General features: G+C 40.2%; 1 protein-coding gene across 1 annotated transcript in view; it reads right to left on the reverse strand.

The window, feature by feature from the left end:
• Positions 1-7,203: 7,203 nt before the first annotated feature.
• SOCS4 (suppressor of cytokine signaling 4) overlaps positions 7,204-17,305 on the reverse strand; it is an 18,798-nt gene continuing 8,696 nt past the window's right edge. The window contains exon 2 of the mRNA XM_003792121.2: positions 7,204-8,859. Within this exon, the coding sequence (XP_003792169.1) occupies positions 7,441-8,766 (1,326 nt within the window). The 5' untranslated portion in view covers positions 8,767-8,859 and the 3' untranslated portion in view covers positions 7,204-7,440. The remainder of the gene's footprint in view (positions 8,860-17,305) is intronic.

A 17,305-nucleotide genomic window follows, 5' to 3' on the forward strand; every position in this document is an offset into this window, starting at 1 on the left:
GCGGCTCCTCCTGGCGCCGGAACAGGAAGCGCCGCGTGCGCCGCCCCCGCCCCCGCCCGCGCTCGCTCCCGGGTCCGGGCGCGCGCCCCCCGCAGGCGCCCGGCGGAACTGCCCAGCCGGCGCTCGCTCCCAGGTGCGGCGCGCGCCCCCCGCAGGCGCCCAGCGCAACTGCCTGGCGGGCGCGAGCTCCCGGCGGTAGGGGGTTTCGTGGGGCTGAGACGCGCCTGGGGCCCGCAGTGGTCCGGGCAGCCTTGCGGCCTTGGTGGTTTGATTCCGGATTCCGGATTCCTGAGGCTCAGTGGCTTTTCTCGCCAGGCCTCGGAGCAGGCTCGGAGTGGATGCAGAATCCGCCCAACCCGGATTCCTGGGCCAAAACTGGGCAGAGGGACGAGATCAAGGCAGGAGGGGGAAAACGTTTTACAGTGGCTTGACAAATTGGTATTTGCTGCTTGTGTAGATTTTTCCTGATCCATACTTCTCCTCACTATCTTTTTTTTTTTTTTTTGCCTCTCTGCACCCCCCCACAAAGGAGGAGAGCTTTCATTTCCGGCATTGTTTGCTTTTTTGAGAGGCTGGCCCGGACCTCCTGGGCTCAGGGGATCCTCCTGCTTCGACCCACCCCCGCAAGCAGCTAGGACTCCAGAAATGACCCGAACCTCCCTTGTGGTGACAATGTCATGATAATTACATGGTATGCACAAATATACATACATTTTTATATAAAAATATCTTTAAAGTATGTAGCACACTTAAATTTGGCTGCTGTAAGCCATTCAGGGTCAGTGGGTGGACATATAACTAGGAATTTTTTTTGGAGACAGTCTCACTTTGCCACCCTTAGTAGAGCGCTGTGGGGTAGTAGCTCACAGCAACCTCAAACTCCTGGGCTCAATCGATCATCCTCTTGCCTCAGTTTTTCTATTTTTAGCAGAAAGGGGGTCTCGCTTTTTGCTCAGGCTGGTCTGAAGACTCGTCAGCTCCAGCAATCCACCGCCTCTGCCTCCCAGAGTGCTGGGATTACAGGCCGGGCCTAACAGGGAACTTCTTGAAAACATCCCTGGGGATGTTTCACAGTGCACGTGATTTCTCATAACGAAAAAGGGACAATGAAGGAACGTCAAATACCTAAGTCGGGAGAAGACGTTATTTTTGGATAAGGGCAAAAGTCTATGGAGAAGTACAGTATTGGTGTAGAGGCTCTACCTTGCCCTTTCCCGAGGTACGAATCAGCCGTGCCCTGTGGATCCACACTGAAGCCCTAGGCAGCCGGAAGCCAGTCAGGTCTGGATTTACAATTTTGATTATCTTGTTCATCAGGTTTTTTGCATCAGCTGCGATCTTAGAATTTTGCATGTAAAATATTATCTTTCGACTTTTAATGAAATTTCCCCTCCGAGCAGCTTGGTCCTGCCCTGTACACCAGAGATATTTATCCTCCTGCTTCTCCTGCCTGCAGAGGGTCTAGACTCAGCCATTCCTGGTTGTCTTTGGACAACTGCTGCTGGGGCAACAACTCCCTGTCTAGGCCTTTTCCAGAACCACACTGTAGTCTGTAGCCTGCTCTACTCAATTATCCCTTCCAGCCTTTTTTTTTTTTTACAGGTTGTCAGATTTACAAGGTGACAAGATAACTTCCCCACCTCCTGTCTCCTTCCCTGATAACCTTCTTAGGTGTTGAGCCCCCAAATCTCTTGCACATCTTGGTATTTGCTTGTAGAAGACCAAAACTGACACATGCTGGAAACTAAAAGGAGTGGATCATAAATGAGAACAGGTGAAGGAGGTGTGAGGTAAGGACTTAAGTTTCTAAAACAAGACACAAAGCCTTTGGATTTTATACATGAAGCTTTAATTATGAACAAATGAAAATTTATTTGGATTTATTTGAATTCACATCCAAGAAGAAACATTCAACTTAATGATTAGAAATAACAGTCTACTTTTGGGGTTATGGATGGATCAGACAGGCCTGAACAAGAGTAACTTTGTGAAGTTACCAAACCATGTATAGTCAAGTACTTATCAACTTTATTCTTGGCTTATGATGCAGAAATTAGCCAATTCTAGCAAAGTCAGCAGAATTTGAGTAAACTTGCTTGAGTTTTACACCATGGCTCTCAGGTCTGAAAACTTAGATTTGATTATAAACATGGTAAATGTGATTATCTTTATTTCCTGTAAATGTAATCAATTTTAAAAATAAGTTAGGTAAACATCAGTTTTACATAGACCATATGAAGTAGGAGGAAATTGCAATTGTTCATCTAATTGCACAATCTAAATCATAAATTCAAATTGCATTGTTATCTCTATGGTCAAATCAAGCCAAGAAAGTTTATTACAGACTAAGGGAAATGAATGTGATTATGCAGGGTCCACTGAGGAGACATTTTGAAGACAAATTAATACTTAACGCTATACAGCAGTTATTTTCAAGTATGCTCCAAGGGTCACCTTTTACGGAAGAAATTAACCGTCAGAAGTCAGGCAACAAGTATTAACACCTACATTTTATAGAAAATGAAGGCAAAGGATGATTTAGAAAGTAAATTAGACTTTGGCTTTATTTGAAACAGGATTCATGTACTCTGAATCTCTTTCTATTGGGTTATAGCCATTAATCTACATTTCCACTTACAATCCAATCTATTTTAAAAAGTTACCTTCATTTTGTGTCCAGTCTCTTAATGCACTGGATTAGTAGAGGTGGATTCTTGCCGCACTACTCATTTCTAGGAGGCCGTTAATAAAAACACTTTTTTTCTTTCCTTAGAAATAAAAGTGAATATAAATAAAACTGATTGTTAAAACAAGAACTGTAAAGATTATTTCTCCCTAAAGTAGAAACTATAATTTGCTTGACTAAAAACCTATTCATTTGGGCATTAAGTTACCTAACATTACACAGACTGTTTTACATTAGACATTGGTTTGTATTGTCTCCAAAAATGTCTTATAATTATGTAAGTCTACTTTCCTGTGAAATTTATTCTACCAAAATCAATATATAAGCTGTTCATTGTTCTGATAATAGTTAAAATGACAAATATTTTTAATAAAAGAGTATATGTATAAAGAGTTAGATCTCAAGGTTTTTTGTTTCATAGGAAGGAAGCTTTCTATTATGTGGATCTATAAAATGATCCAAACTTCAGAGACAGGAAGCTGATAACTTGATCTAGCTTCTTAATGGTTTTGACTCATGAATAAATGATAATGGCTTATGTGTTTTTCTTATAAAAAGAAATGGAATTTGTATAATGATGTGAGTCTTATTTGCCACATTTGTTCTACTTTTTAAAACATTTCTAATTACTAAGACATTCTTTATATTATTTCTAATTAAGAAACCAAAATTTCAACTGGAAGCCATTCTTTGACCACAGTGGCCCATTAGCTGAAACTCAGGAAAGAACATAGGTTTGGTCACCACATCAATAATCCAGCCACGGGCTAAAAGCTTCCTTTAATCTACTTCCTATTAGGTCTTCCTAAATCAAACCATTCCCTCTATGAATTATTTAAGTGAATGACATGATTATATAGAAAGATCACATATAACTCTTCATACAAAAATGCTCAAAGAACAACAAAAAAAGAAATGTCAGCATATCTCAGAAATTACAGTATGAATCAAGATGCTATAGGTTGAAAAAAAATGGAGAGGGGGTATGTCCTAAAAAGCTTTAGAGAAAACTAGAAAATTTCCTGATTAGTGCAGGATAATTCCCAAAGTGCAGTTAAGTGTCTGGTCCAGACTAGCTTTTAGCAATTAAGTAGTTCCCTTTCATTGTCAAGGCTTTTCCCTGTGGCAATGTCTAAATTCTTAATTTTAATATTTTATCTGGTTTCTTTTAACTCTATCCTCTCTCAACAATAAGCCCTACACATTTCCACCATGCTGAATGCCTTCCCAACTCTGGAATTTGCACTTTTCAAATGTTCCCAAAGTCCAACTTGAAGACTTACAAAACTTAAATGGTATTTAGATACATTTGTATCTCCCACACTGTCCCCTCAAAATTTACTCATTTTTAATTACAGTGTAGTAAATATATTTTTATGAGTTAATTTCTGAATACTGTATGTCCTTCCAAGTATATCCTCACAGAGACACAGAAAGGAGATAACCTTCCTATTTCCAATCCTAATGTTTGAAAACAGTTATTCCTCTTCTTTCCCTTCATGGTAAACAAGGCCCTTCTCAAATCTTTATATTTCTACTTTCCAAGTTTCTTTTCATTGTAACAAACACCAAAGGAAATGTACACATCATTTCAGAGTAAATGAGTCTCCTTCCTGCTCTCACTTGTTAGACCATCTACTTCAAGGCTACACATGGCAGTATTTTCAAAGTGTTAACAGGTGTTAAAACCTTGAAGTTGAAAAAATAAAAAAGCCAGAGAAAATATATCTCAAGCAATTAGTCTGAATATATTAAAAGCTACTTAGAGCTTGACTTTCATATAAACACTATTTTTTACTATAAAAGACAACACAATTATATTTTATTTCTTTATAAAACTACACTTTAACAGAATATTCATAAGCTATTAGGTTTTTCTGTATTGATAAAAAGTAGTTTTAAAGGAAAAATATTTAAAATAATTGTTTCACAGAAACAGAAAGTCTTACCAAATTCTGATAAAAAAACTATAATCATGGGTAGAATCTTACCACACCAATTTAATTTTCTTTCACCAAATGTGGATATAGGAAGTGCTTTATAAGTCAATAAGCTCAGTGATCTACAAAAGTGCCACAATAAAGATGAGGTAGTGTGAGACACTTCTGCCTCTGTAAAACGTAAATACTCTGTCCTTTTTAGGAGAAATCCTTCTCCTGACGTTGGTATTGTGATATCCGTGGCCTCGCCACTATTAGAAACAGTGCTGTTTTCATGGCTAACCCTCATTGAGACCAAGACAATCTTGAGATCACTGAGGAAAAAAAAATGTCAGAAGATAATGGTAACAGGGATTTTCCTGATTTAATTTTGTAATAATTGCTAAAAATTTATTTTAAAGTTATTACTGAAAAATGTCAGCTTTACAGCAGAACTGCAAGTCAGGGAGATGCTCTTTCACACAAAAGCAATGGTAACAAACAATTGTTCTAACTTGGAGTTTACGAGTCACATTTCTTTCAATCTAAGTAGAATACAGCTAAACTAGCATCAGTTAGGGTTAGGGCATCCTAACTAGCATCAATTACTTTAATGTTAAAAATGCCAGTTTGGCACTCCGGGAGGCTGAGGCAGGTGGATTGCCCTCAGCTCACAGGTTTAAGACCAGCCTTAGCAATAGCGAGACTCTGTCTCTAAAAAAAAAAACAGCCAGGCGTTGTGGCATGTGCCTGTAGTCCCAGCTACTGGGAGGCTGAGGCAAGAGAATCACTTGAGTTGGATGTTGCTGTGAGCTATGATGCCATAGCATTCTATGGAGGGTGACAAAGTAAGACTCTGTCTCAAAAAAAAAAAAAAAAGTCCATTTGGTCCGGGCGTGGTGGCTCACGCCTGTAATCCTAGCACTCTGGGAGGCTGAGGCAGGTGGATTGCTTGAGCTCAGGAGTTTGAGACCAGGCTGAGCAAGAGCAAGACCCCTTTCTCTATTAAAGGTAGAAGAATTGGCCAGGCATGCCACAGCTACTTGGGAGGCTGAGGCAGGAAGATTGCTTGAGCCCAGGAGTTTGAGGTTGCGGTGAGCTAGGCTGATGCCATGGCACTCTAGTGAGACACTATCTCAAAGAAAAAAAAAGGCAATTTGTACAGAGGGGTAGACAATTCACCAGAAAAAAGAAATTGAGCAATGTCTAGATTTACTATTCGATGATTCTTTTCAAAAAGAAGTTAGATAGGATACCATTCCATTTATCTTTACTAGTTACAATGGGCTAATGATGTGTCTCAAAACGCTGCCCTGTTCTTGGGATAGCAAATTTAAAATATTACCCCTTCTGTCCGTACTTGTGCTGTATGGCACAAGCCCTATAGCTATCAAAGGCTTTTCCATTTTTTGAAGCCACAACAAAGACTCAAGTTAATTCTGACAGGAATAATTATTTAGAAATTGCAGATCAAGGCTCGGCGCCTATAGTTCAACCGGCTAAGGCGCCAGCCACGTACACCTAAGGTGGCGGGTTCAAATCCCCAGCCCGGACCTCCAAAACAACAATGACGGCTGCAACCAAAAAATAGCTGGGCGTTGTGGCAGGCGCCTGTGGTCCCAGCTACTTGGGAGGCGGAGGCAGGAGACTCGCTTGAGCCCAGGAATTGGAGGTTGCTGTGAGCTGTAATGCCACGGCACTCTACCCAGGGGGACAGCTTGAGGCTCTGTCTCAAAAAAAAAAAAAAAAAAAAAAAAGAAATTGCAGATCAAAAAGAATATTGAATTTCCTGAACACTGAATTCCATGTTTATTTCTTTGATCTTTACTTAAATTCAACTTAAAATAATGAAAAATGACTTAGGTACTCTTTGGTTACCAGTGGAAATTGGCTGCTTATAAAATTGTGAAATTTCCCCCAAAGTAACAAGCTCTGAGTTTCTAAAAAGGGCTAAATAGAAGCAACAGCTCATAAGTTAATACAGAAAAACCCACAGTTGCCTTAGTGCTTTAGTCACTACTAGCCACTAATGGTATTATCTTTGTTCTTACTGCTTCCAGTGAGAATTGAACACAATTTTTGTTCTGAAAATGGTAACTCTTCCAGGTTGAAAGATGTATTCAAGAAAACTAACTCTGCCACATTACAGAAGGATAAATGCACCCCCAGAATGTCGTGTTTTCTTGTGATTCTCACTGACCAGATTAATCAAATTTAGTCATCTTGCTTTATAGTTATATTTCACATGAAACATATCAAGTTTGACTTTAAACCATTTTGTTACCTTTGACTTCCCTACTAGCAAGTTAACAGAAGTCAATTATATTAGTATGGATGGTGAATTACAGCTCTCAGCTATACTGAAGAATTTAAAACAACAAAAAGGAGGAGGATGGGAAACGATATTTTACATATAGAAATACTGACGGCATATATTAACGAAATATTTTACATGTAAGAAAGGATATAAGATTATTTTTTAAAGAAAAGTATGAAACACAGAATATTCAAATGCGTTGGCAATATCTACCAAAATTCAAATATGCCTAGGTCATACATAAATCAAAGAAATAAAAAGTTTAAGTATATATTCTCCTTCGTAAAAACAAAAACCAAATACCTGGTTAAAAATAATTATTAATCTCTACTGTGTAACTTTAAACAATCAGTATATCATAAAAAAAAAAACAAAATAAAACCTGATCTTGAAGTAAAATTTAGGGCAGAGATTTTAGACTCCACTGCCTTTGTAGAAAAATTAAAAGTGGTATAATAAAAAAATCTTAAATGAAAACATGTATACAATCATTGCCACGTCCCTTCCCTTATCTTATCCTAGCATTGTTGTTCTGGTGCGTCAATCCTGAGTACTCTAACTTTTGATTTATAGTGATATTCCTTCAGATATAACTTCATAGAAGAAGGAATTGGAAGGGCCTCGATGCCATCGTAAGTTGTACAGTTACAGATAACTGTTCTGCATATATGCTGCAGGGAAAAGGGGAAAGTCCGGATTAATGGGGTAGACAGAAGTGGCTCAAAGAACATACAGGCGCTTGGGTCCTTATAATGTTCTAGGAGCCCAGTAATATCAGGAGAATGAAAGACACAAGGATCGTGTGCATCAAAGCTAAAGTTGTGATTCCACTGTTCAATTCTAGCATGAAGGGAACGACTATAGCGTCTAAAACTAACGGAGAACAGATAGTCTTCCTGTGCTGAGTCTCTCAGTAAAAAGGTGCCCTCTGGTTTTCCTTCCAGCAGTGCTTCAGCGGCGTATTTATCCATAACTCCCCAGTAACAGGGATTGTTATTGATCTGAAGGAGGTCTGGAACAAGACAGTGGACGTAATCAATCTGGGTGTGGTACTTAGGAGGTGTTTCCAACTGCAGGATTTCATCATCTAGTTCCCATTTGGGTTTGTTTCTTTTCCTGGAACTTGTGCAAAGTGTTATGATTTCATCATCTGAATCCATATCACTGTCTTCTACACTGTTATTTGAAACCAGGTTCATCACAGCGCCAGGCGGGGGACCCCCACATGGGGCAGTGTTGGGGGCTGCCACACAGGGCTGAACGCTGGTCTGCGAGAAACAGTCTGCGTCCTCGTCCGTGTCTCCTCTGGGTGTTAGCTCCCCACCGCTCAGTCGGCTCTGAGACACGTCTGTGCTTACTACCCATTCGTCTGGTTTGGGATTTATAGGAGCAGTGTGTCGTTTAATAAAATGCCACCTGAAGGCTAAATCCGATCGAGGTGGGAAAGGACACTTATCTAACATGAGTTCACTGATATGAATTTTCCTTTTAGAGGGAAGCCCTGCAGAGTGCCGACCACTACAGTTCTTAATGGGAAAACACTGCCCCACAGCATCTTGCAGTTTCTGTTTAAGAGAGCGGCCTAAAAATCTGTGCCCACAGGAATGATCTAGATCCAACCCGAGGGATGAACAGCTGTGCTTCCTTTCTTGGCTCCTTAATGAAACTTCCGCTTTTTCCACTGCGCTCACCGTCTCAGCACCTGGGCAGCTCTCTCTCTTTTTTGACCAAGACAACGTTTTCCCACTCCACACATAGCCATCCTTTCGGTCAGCACTTCTACTCCGACTGGTTTTGGGCTTGACATCTACATTTTTACTATAATTTTCATTACTTTCTGCCATTTTGACAAATTATCCATAAATTCCAGTGTTACAAATACGTCTTTTTCAGTTTTTCCAGCAGGAAGTTTCTTCTGGGCATTTTCTGGATGTTATCTAAGGGGAAAAAAAGTCATTAGCCATTTGTCATCCACCTGGTATGGTTACTACACGTTTTTTTTTTTTAATTTACTTTTATTTACTTTCCTAGATTAGAATATGAACAATTTTAAGTTGTTAACAATCACCACCAAACAGCAGAAATGCTGAGCAAGTACTCCCAGTGTAGTTTTGTCAATTTACTGCAATAACTGGTCTGCTCCACTATCAGTCTAGGCAGTTTTCAGAAAATGTCATGTACAAAATTGGATAAAGATTTGGCATCTTATACATATACTCACTTGCATTCCTTTTCTTTTTAAAGTGGAAAAAAAGACATATTTACTAACGTGCACACAGGAGAAAACCAGTGTGATTATTCCAACCCTCCAATGGGGTTCAAAAACTTATATACTATCTTGAGGTTACAGAAAGAATGAAGGCCCAGAACATGGCTAAAAACAAGTTATGGTGGTAAGTCAGGTTATGGTGCTAAGACAGGTTGTGGGAGAGAGAGGAGGCGGCTTGGCTAGAGAAGGGGTCTTGTCATATAGATGAACCCTCACAGAGAACAGATGGAGAATGTTTCCTTCAGAACCTAATAAAGGTGTCTTCATTTAACCTTTCCTAGAGCTAGACAAGCTAAAGCCTCAGAAGCCTGGTCCCACCAGTGCATATTTTCCCTCGAGATGTGAATCTCTCCTACAAAAGACAGCTTTCAGGGTTGCTTCTGTCTGATGTCTCTCTCAAAACGTGAAAGAAATGTATTTTGGGGCAAAGTATTTTGATTTCTTTCTGTCCCCACTCTGACAATTAAAAGAATTTCACACATGAAAAGCCAAGTTGACAGCTCTGGAGAGATTCTCCCTTCTGTTCCTGATGCTTTGAAAACAGCAGGTAAGTTTCTGCAGGGCAACACTTTCCTGGGAAGCTGGCAAGCTCCACTGCCATTCACAGTGAGAAACACAGAGTTCCTCAGAGACTGATGGTGCTAATAATTACTCACAGATGGAGTTTACCACAGAGACTGATGGTAGTAATAATTACTCATAGATGGAATTATGATTATCATAGATAAAATTTAAATTGAGATTGGGGAGAGTAGATTTATAATCACAGATGAAAGCTGAATTTTGTGACCAAAAAAAAAAAAAATCAGTCCCAGTGAACAGTGTGATTAAACTTCTGATGTTAGAGGAATATTAAAGATCCCAACAGTCCAGTAAATGCCTACACACGTCTGAATCTATTTTCAAAGTAGCAGGATTAAAAAAAACCCATTTATATTGGCAAATGGTTGACAAGTGCTTAAAACTGTGAACTAATGATAAAGACTTGACACACACAGTTCTCCATTTCTAAATACTGACTGTACTTATTAAAATTGGCCCTGTGGGTTACCCACTGTGGATCTGACCAACCTCAGAAAACATTCAAGAAACCCCTCCAATAAGAAAAAAATAGATAAAATCCAATATAGTCTAACAATTATTTATATAACATTCACATTGTATTAGATATGATAAGTAATCCAGAGATGAATTTTTTTTCTGAGATAGGGTCTTGCTATTGCTCAGGCTGGTACTGAACTGGGCTGAAGGGATCCTCCTGCCTCAGCCTCCCAAGTAGCTGGGATTATAGGCAATGCTACCACACCTGGTTTGATGAGGTGACTTAAAGTACATGGGAGCACATACGTGGGTTATGTGCAAACACTGCTCCATTTTACATAAGAGACTTGAGCATCTGCAGACTTTGTCACCTGCACAGGTCCTGGAATCAACTGCCTGAGGATGTCAAGGGACAACTGTATTTTGATTTATTGAGCTCACTGGTATACACTGTTTAAAATTCTTAGGGAAAAATATTTATCTAATTTTAAAAGAAACATCATTACTCAGTACAGCCAAAATTATATTCAACAGTATGTTTTCCCTGTTTGTTGACTAAATTTCACTGAACAAAAATAAGTAGAAGCAAGAAGGTAGGCTAAAAAATATAAAGAGTCATTGATTAAGGTTTAAAGCACCCGGTGCTTTTATTTGGTAAGTAAATATCAAGGGAGCAGTTTATTAGCTGCATGAACAACTTTATTCCACTGAGGGTGAGCTCCCCAATATTGCCTCCTTGCTACTTCTAAATTGTACTGTTTCTTTTTCCACTTCCTTATCAGAACTAAGCTTTCTACCTCTGTTTTTTTTTTTTTCCTTTGAGACAGAGTCTCACTTTGTCATCCTTGGTAGAGTGCCGTGGCGTCGTAATTCATAGCAACCTCCAACTTGAGCTCAGGCGATTCTCTTGCCTCAGCCTCCCAAGTTGCTGGGACTACAAGGCGCCTACCACAACACACAGCTGTTTTTAGAGACGGGGTCTTGCTCTGGCTCAAGCTGGTCTTAAACCTCTGAGCTCAGGCAATCCACCTGCCTTGGCCTCCCACAGTGCCGGGATTACAGGTGTGAGCTGCCACACCTGGCCTTCTACTTCTGTTCTTGATGACATTTCCACCTTTACCAGGACCCAGCTTCAATCTCATTGTCTCAAACTTTTCACTATCTTCAAAAACAACCACACCTCCTTATAAAATCTTTCAGTAAATCTAATGCTTCCTTAGTCATAACTGTTTTCTTTAATTCCTAAATTTCTTTTTTTTTTTTTTTTGAGACAGAGCCTCAAGCTGTCCCCCTGGGTAGAGTGCCATGGCATCACAGCTCACAGCAACCTCCAACTCCTGGGCTCAAGCGAGTCTCCTGCCTCCGCCTCCCAAGTAGCTGGGACCACAGGCGCCCGCCACAACACCCGGCCATTTTTTGGTTGCAGCTGTCATTGTTGTTTGGCGGGTCCGGGCTGGGGATTCGAACCCGCCACCTTAGGTGTACGTGGCTGGCGCCTTAGCCGGTTGAGCTATAGGCGCCGAGCCTAATTCCTAAATTTCTATTATTTATTTATTTTTGAGACAGTCTCACTCTATTGCCCCAGGATAATGTGCCGAGGCATCAGCCTAGCTCACAGCAACCTCTAACTCCTAGGCTCAAGAGATCCTTCTGCCTCAGCCTCCTGAGTAGCTGGGACTACAGACGCCTGCCATGACACCAGACTAATTTTTCTATTTTCAGGCTTGTCCTGAACTCCTGAGGTCAAGGGATCTTCCTGGCTCAGCCTTGCACAATACTAGGATTACAGATGTGAGCCACTGGGCTGGCCAGTTCTAAAATTTCTTTCCTTTTTGACTCTTTTTTTTTTTTTTTTAGTTTTTGGTCAGGGCTGGGTTTGAACCCACCACCTCTGGCATATGGTGTCATACCCTTTTGAGCCAAAGGCCCTGCCCTCCTTTTTAACTCTTAATTTTTATTAAATCACATCTGTATACATTTATGGGGTACACTGTGATGATTTGCTATATAATGTGGAATGTTTAAATCAAATTAACATAACCATCACCTCACTTATTTTATGGTAAGACATTTATAATATACTTAGTTGTTTTGAAATGTACCCTTGCTCCGTGTACATTATGTGAGATCCTGCCAAATACCCTCCCTCCACTTGCCCTCCTCCTGCTCTGCCCCCCAATTTTTCCCCCCAAATTTCTTTTTTTTTTTTTTTTTTTGAGACGGAGCCTCAAGCTACGCCCCTGGGTAGAGTGCCATGGCATCATGCTCACAGCAATCTCCAACTCCTGGGCTCAAGCGAGTCTCCTGCTTCAGCCTCCCAAGCAGCTGGGACTACAGGCGCCCGCCACAACGCCTGACCATTTTTTGGTTGCAGCCATTATTGTTGTTTGGTGGGCCTGGGCTGGGGATTTGAACCCGCCACCTTAGGTGTATGTGGCTGGCGCCTTAGACGCTTGAGCCACAGGCGCTGAGCCCCCCCCCCCCAATTTCTTAATGAAATCTTCTGATTTCTCCTGAACAAGAGAACAGCTTTTTGATTGTTTTTAATTATAAAAGAAACAATTACTTGGAAAATTAGGGCTGAAAAATGGCTTGCTAAAAATCTTTTGGCCCTATCACTTCATAAGTCAGATCAAAACAACAAGAAAAAATAAGAAATAATACCATTAACTTCATTTTTCTGAGACAGTCTCTCACTCTGTCACCCTGGGTAGAATACCTCACCTCCTGAGGAACTGGGACTATAGGTGCCCGCCACAACACCCGGCTATTTTTTAGAGATGGGGGTCTCACTCTTGCTCAGGCTGGTCTCAACTCCTGAGCTCAAGGGATCCTTCTGCCTTGGCCTCCCAGAGTGCTGGGATTACAGGTGTGAGTCACTCTGCCAGGACACAAACTTGATCTTCAATGGCGGCTATCTATAACCTGAGTCACAAAACAGGACAGAAAATTAATGGAGGAGGAATAGCTGATTCTGCAGAGAGGCGCTGTTGATAAGCAGCAAGCCCGCAGGGCAGGCAGTTCAGTGCCCACAGGCACTAGATGCTACAGAGAGCGGGGTGGAGATGGTGGGAATGGGAGGTTGGCTGAAATACTGCCTAAAAGCAACTGGATAAATTCAGTAATGTCTCAGGCTACAAAATGTACACAAATCAGTAGCTTTCATATACATCAACAATAGTCAAGGTGAGAATCAAAAGACAGTGACAACAAAGAATATCAAATATCTAGGAACGTACTTAACAAAAGAGGTGAGAGACATCTATCGGGAGAATTATGAAACTCTAAAGAAAGGAACTGCAGAGGATGTAAACAGCTGGAAAAATACAACCTTCACAGTATAAAAATGGCTACACTACCCAAAGTGATTTACAGGTTCAATGCAATTCCCATTAAAATACCAGTGTTATTTTTGTAGAACTAGAAAAAATAATTCTATGCTTTGTGTGGAACCAGAAAAGACCCTGAACAGTGAAGGCAAGTGTATGTTCTGAGAATAAAGAAGGAGACGTCACTCTATCAGACTTCAAGCTATTCTACAAGGCCACAGTAACCAAAACAGCATGGTCCTGGCACTAAAACACAGACACAGACCTATGGATCAGAACACAGAATGCAGACATGAAATCATCCTCATATTCCCATCTGATTTTCAACAAATAGATAAAAACATAAACTGGGAAAAAGAATTCCTATTTAATAAATAATGCTGGGAAAATTGGACAGCCACATATGAAAGACTGCAACAGGACCCGCACCTCTTACCACTCATAAAAATTAACTCATGATGCATAAAAGACTTAAACTTATGGCAGGAAACTAAGAATCCTAGAAGAAAATTTTGGGAAAATCTTATAGTAAATGGCCCATGCAAAGAATTCATGAAGACCCCCAAAGCAATCACAGCAACAACAAAAATAAATAAATAAGACCTGATCAAATTAAAAACCTTCTGCACAGCCAAGGACACAATCAAAAGAGCAAACAGACAACCCATGGAATGGGTTCTAGAAAATATTTGCACACTACACTTGTGGTACAGGACTGATAACCAGAATGTACAGAGAACTCAAGCAAATCAGCAAGAAACCACCAAACCACCTCATCAAAAAGTACGCAAGAAACATGCACAGAAACTTTCCAAATGAAGATTTACTAATGGCGAACAAACTCATGAAAAAATGCTTAATGTCGCTACTAATTAAGGAAATGCAAAACAAATACCACATTGAGATATCATCTCATCTCTAACTCTGATGAGAACGGCTTGTATGAAAATCCCAAACAAGGATCGGCACCTGTGGCTCAAGCGGCTAAGGCGCCAGCCACATACACCTAAGGTGGCGGGTTCGAATCCCCAGCCCGGGCCCGCCAAACAACAATGATGCCTGCAACCAAAAAAAAAAAAAAATGGCCTGGCGTTGTGGCGGGCGCCTGTAGTCCCAGCTACCTGGGAGGCTGAGGCAGGAGACTCACTTGAGCCCAGGAGTTGGAGGTTGCTATGAGCGTGATGCCATGGCACTCTACCCAGGGGGATAGCTTGAGGCTCCGTCTCAAAAAAAAAAAAAAAGAAAATCCCAAACAACAGATGCTGGCATGGATGTGGAGAGAAAGGAACTCTTCTACCCTGCTGGTGGGACTACACAACCTCTAGGGAAAACTGTATGGAAAGATCTCAAAGAACTCAAAGCAGACCTACCACTTGACACAGAAATTCCACTAGTGGGAATCTACCCAAAGGGAAAAAGGTCATTTTGTAAAAAGGACAGCAGCACTTGAATGTTTACAGCAGCACCATTCCGAACTGTAGAGACGTGGAAACAACCCAAGTGCCCACATGATGGTTTAATAATATGAGGTGTCTAAGTACTAAGGAGTACTACTCAGCCATAAAAAATGATGAGCTAATATCTTAAAAAAAATTTTTTTTATTTTTGAGACAGAGTCTCACTATGTCGCTGTTGGTAGAATGCCGTGGCATCACAGCTCACAGCAACCTCCAACTCTTGGGCTTAAGTGATTCTCTTGCCTCAGTCTCCCAAGTAGCTGGGACTACAGGTGCCCGCCACAATATCTGGCTATTTTTTGTTGCAGATGACATTATTGTTGTTTAGCAGGCCCAGGGCAGGTTTGAACCCACCATCCTTGGTGTATGTGGCTGGTGCTGTAACCACTGTGTATAGGCACCAAGCCCTAGTATTTTTTTTTTTTTTTTGCCGTTTTTGGCTGGGGCTGGGTTTGAACCCATCACCTCTGGCATATGGGGCCAGCTTCCTACTCATTTGAGCCACAGGCACCGCCCCTATTATCTTTTTTTTATAACCTGGAGGGAACTGGAAACCATTCTTCTAAGTGAAACATCACAAGAATGGAGAAGTGAACACATGTACTCAATACTAAATGGAACTAACTGACCAACACATAAGCATACATACGGAAGTAAATCTCCATGAAAATCAAGCTGGAGGAACAAGGGAGATGGGCAAATCACACCTCTTGGTACAGTGCACACCATCTCTATGAAGGGCATGAGTATACCTCTGACTTAATCTGTACAAAACCAAAGTACGCAAACAAAATGTGTGTACCCCCTAACATTCTGAAAAAGAATTTTTCCAAATAAAAAAACAAAGAAAGAAAAAAGGATCAATACGCCAGATATAGCTGAAACTCAACAGTCCTGAATCTATAGGACAATTTTATATTTTCTCCCAGAGAACTAATTTCCAGCTTTCTTCTGTAAAAGTTTATGTTCTAATAAAAAAAAGATTTATTTTGACAAGACTTACCAGCTTGTGTGCAATAGCTAGCTTCAATCAAATGTCTTTGGATTTTAGGTAAACTGTTTTAATATATGCTAATGGTGTTCATAAAATAAAGTGAAAAAGATCACTCCTCTAGTTGAGTTTTCTACACAATTACCCGTACTTAAAAAGAACTAATACAATGAAAATCTTCTGACTGGTCAATTGTTTTACCTCTCTCAGAATTAGCTTTCCATAAATTTCACATAGCTATTCTGCTAAAGAACTGAGTTCATGCCCATGAAGTCCCACTTACAAAAGATTATGTTCTGCCATATTAATACGTGGTCTGGAATGTCAACTGATGTTGTAGTCCTCAAAGTAGAAAGAAAATTTAAGTTCTATTTATACTTGTCCAAAAATTAGAAAAATTAAAATTATCAACTACGTTGGCTGATGTTACCATGACTCTCTGTCAGAAGGTCACTTCTGATGGTGTGCTGTTCTTGAGGGAAGAGTGAGAGTTCCAAAAAGCCAGCAAGTTATACCAGTCCTGCTTCTTTACAGATTCAAGTGTACTGAACTTGTTTGCATGTTACTGGAATAGGTTTGTAGAAAGACATGACCGTAGGAAGTTTCTAACACACAGGATTGCTAGTTATCTCAAGGCAAGGTACTTGGGTAACAACTGGTTGTGAGAGAAGCTACTTAACAAATAGATATTTTTTTAAAAACAAATGCATTTAATCTGTTACTCTGTGGCACAGGTAATAGCTTAACGACTATTGAGAAAGTATAATATATTAATTGCTTTAAAACACCTTATGCTATGGAGAGATATAAGAAAAAAAGATATTCAGAATTTCCTTTGAGATGCCATGGTATTCTAGCAGGGTGACAAAGCGAGACTCTGTCTCAAAATATATATACATATATATAGATATAGTTAGTTTATTGATAGCAACGCAATTGAATGTTTTTATTTTTAAGAATTTTGATTTCATGAAGCTTCTGGAAAAGATTAGAAGATTCTTTTTCCATGTATTAAGTGTAACAATGTGACAATTTATACACATGATGCTTATTTATTTTTGAGACAGAGTCTCACTCTGTCACCCTGCTAGAGTGCTGTGGTATCTTCATAGTTCACAGCAACCTCAAACTCTTGGGCTCAAGCGATCTTCCTGCCTCTGGCTACCGAGTATCATAGGTGTTTGCAACAATGCCTGGCTAATTTTTCTATTTTTAGTGAAAACTGGGTCTTGTTCTTTTATTTTACTTTTTTTTTTTTTTTTCTCATGATCAAATTAAATGTACTTGCTATTACAA

Source organism: Otolemur garnettii, unplaced genomic scaffold (genome assembly GCF_000181295.1).
Source record: "Otolemur garnettii isolate 467f Iridium unplaced genomic scaffold, OtoGar3 scaffold00054, whole genome shotgun sequence".
Lineage (NCBI taxonomy): Eukaryota > Metazoa > Chordata > Mammalia > Primates > Galagidae > Otolemur > Otolemur garnettii.